This window comes from Cynara cardunculus, unplaced genomic scaffold (genome assembly GCF_001531365.2).
Source record: "Cynara cardunculus var. scolymus isolate 2C unplaced genomic scaffold, CcrdV1 Un_Scaffold_5825, whole genome shotgun sequence".
In the NCBI taxonomy this organism is placed as follows: domain Eukaryota; kingdom Viridiplantae; phylum Streptophyta; class Magnoliopsida; order Asterales; family Asteraceae; genus Cynara; species Cynara cardunculus.
Genome location: NW_020202617.1, coordinates 8,644 through 11,734, shown reverse-complemented (window position 1 = coordinate 11,734; position 3,091 = coordinate 8,644). Strand labels below are relative to the sequence as shown.

General features: G+C 35.2%; 1 protein-coding gene across 1 annotated transcript; it reads right to left on the bottom strand.

The window, feature by feature from the left end:
- Positions 1-6: 6 nt before the first annotated feature.
- LOC112504501 (probable carotenoid cleavage dioxygenase 4, chloroplastic) lies at positions 7-1,961 on the bottom strand (the record flags this gene model as incomplete). The annotated part of the gene is made up of 3 exons (XM_025108439.1): positions 1,338-1,961; positions 1,068-1,255; positions 7-226 (listed from the first exon to the last, which is right to left on the bottom strand). Coding segments are annotated over exons 1-3 (1,032 nt in total), but the record flags the coding sequence as incomplete, so codon positions are not given.
- Between the last annotated feature and the right edge of the window lie 1,130 nt (positions 1,962-3,091).

Genomic DNA, 3,091 nt, shown 5'->3' with positions numbered 1-3,091 from the left:
TGTGTTCTCATTATGCACAAGAGAAACTATGTACCCATCATCCTCATCGGCATCAGGGTTATCAAGTTCCTTAGCCACAAAGAACGGTTCACCGCCAAAATAACCCGACCCAAACATCCGACAAGCCACTATGCATTCCTGATGATGAACTTCTGATAATGCCATATCCAGTTTGACGACCCCTGAAATCTTAGGCGTTTGATCTGCAATACCACAATATATATACCTGCATGTTGTGTGTCTCATTTTAATATCAAAACTTTTATCCAGTTTTTTATTGGTGTTTATTGAAATATTTCTTAAGGCTTATATTTTATTTGATTCTATATCTAAAAAAAAATGTGCTTAACATTTACACAAACGTTCAATTTTCTCAAGTACAATATATATTAGCAATAATTTTACTCATATTGAATATTTTATTTAAAAAAATATCAGGAGGTTCCAGGTTCAAATCCAAGGAGAAATAAAAATCTTCTTGTGGCTATGGAGGTTCAAATATGGTGACTCCATGCTATCTGCAAAGTAGATGGTCGTCCTGCGTTTAGTCGGCTCACATAATGAATTGGATATCCAGGTTAATAAAAAAATATACCTTTATAAAGAGCCAACAATCATATCTTTATGCAATATACATCATTGATGCTCATGCTTCTATCTAAATTTTAATATTCACATTTGAAATTAAGGCCTAAAAATAAAATTTATACATAATGTTTTTCTTTTCTTAAACGATAAAAAGTATACTTGAAAAAAATGATTAATCAGTTTTATAACAACTATAGGTGTTGTTTGTTTATCTCTTAATAGTTCCATCAACATCTAAATCGTTAAAAGGTGAATCTTGTTTGACAAACTTCTAATGGTTCTAAAACTCTTAATGATTTTGTATCATTGACCTCATTTAAGCATTCACCACCCTAATTTCATTATGAATAATCATCAAATAATTATATTTTATTTTGTATTGTATTATAAAAGTCTTTTAATCATTCTGACCACTTAATCATTATGCATCAAACCATTATATTTAATTTGGATATTTTGCTAATTAAATAAAAAATAACCTGTTTTTTATGGTGCCAAAAGCCCGGTTGATGACGCTTAACTCTAGATTGCGAGCTGAAAGAGGGTGTCTTGTTACCATCCCCGTCTTTATATTGATCCTTAGCTTCTCTACCGATGCATGCATCAAATCCATCCTCTCCAACAGATGCTCAATCGATAATATGTTAGTCGCCACCATCACCACCATGAAGACAAACAAGGAAAAGCCACGTTATGTAGCCGATATGTGAAGACAAAAATAATTCAGTTTTGGAATGTTGGCTTGCAACAGAGGCGGTCAAACCATTGAAACCGGAAAGAACATTTGGGATCATGGGAAACCCTGCATCTTTCTCTATGTTATACTTGTTTGTCTTCACATATCGGCTACATAACATGGCTTTTCCTTTAGAGATACGAATAGCATGGAACTTGCCATCGCCATCGAAAAGGTGGTACGGACCTCGTGGTAGAAACTGCGGGTTAGGCCCATTGCGAAAGTAAACCCCATCAAGGCAACTCAGAAGCATACCCTCACTGACTTCACAGTCGGTAGGAGGGAGTTCATCAACCGGATAAAAGTTATCCAACAAGACATGCCACGGGTTAACCGAATCCCGAGTTGGTGGATCTATGAATTTGTTTATGATATCATCAAATGCATTGAAGATCATGGAAAGTAACAACCAGTCGATCTTCGCTGATTTTGTAACGCGTTTCTTATCGTTCGAGGTGATTGTTGGCCATTTTGATCGATCTTGACTAGACCTCTTGGTGGTGCTTGTGACGGTTTGCGGCTTTTCTCCGTTTCGGACCGACAAAATACGAAATTGAGAAGGTGGTGTCGATAACGACAGTGGTGGTGGTGGTCGGGTTGAGACGGTTGAACGGAAAGATAATGAAAGAGGGTCCATATTGTGTCGTGAAATGGCTAAAGCAGACTCACTTATATAACCAAATAATTCATATTTCAAGATCAAATAGTAGGTGAAGGCATGTTTCACATTTTTTTGTACGATCTCAAAAAAAAATTTTGGATTTTTTTAAAACCAACCCACTACGGACATACATACTTTAAAAAAAATGGTAAATCCAACGGAACAACATGGTGTTTCTGGTAATTGGTGAATGGTTTGGTACATAATGATTAAGTAGTTCTTATGATATAGTGCAAAATGAAATATAATTGTTTGATAATTGTGTACACTGAAATTAGGGCTCTTAATGGTTAAGGGAGATCCAGGATACAAAATCATTCAGAGGATTTTAGAACCATTGAGAAGTAGATTTTATTTTTTGTCAAACAAGATTCATCTATTAACGATTCAGAGGTTGCCTCTTAATGGAACTATTAAGAGGTAAATAAACAACCCCTTAGTTGGTATTTATTTTAGGGGAGCGTTAATGGCAATCCTAACAGTGGTGCTGATTAGATTTGGTAAAAAAAATTATTAACCTGGATAACCAACCCGTTATTTGAGCCGACTAATCTCAGTGCGACCACCTATTTTGCAGATAGCTCGAAGTCACCGCATTTGAACATTCATGGCCACAAGGAATTTTTATTCCTCCTTAATTGAATCCAATATTTCTTATAACCATTAACTCAATTAATCTATACTATCTTATAAATGAGATTTAACAAAAGTCTTAAAAACAATATCTAATGCATTTGGTACTACCTTATAATGCATAAAGTCTTAAAGTCTTAAAAACAAGTTTGTAAGCCTAAAGTACAACTCAACGCTTCAAATTATCAATGCTATGTTGATTTAGGTTATCAGACACGCTTCCAAACACGCTCTCCAATGTGACGATTCAAGCACGCTCATCGCTTCCTTCCCAAAGCGACGATTTCCAAATTGATTTTCTCAATGATGTCGATTGAATTCAAGACCATATATCAATGAGGTTAGGGTTCTTTTCGCTTCTTAATGCGATCCATAATTCCCAATTCCATATTGTTAGGTTTTTTCCATTCGATCCATCGCTCTTAATTTCATACGGTTTGTTTTTAATTTCCTTCTTACGGTACTATGGTAGA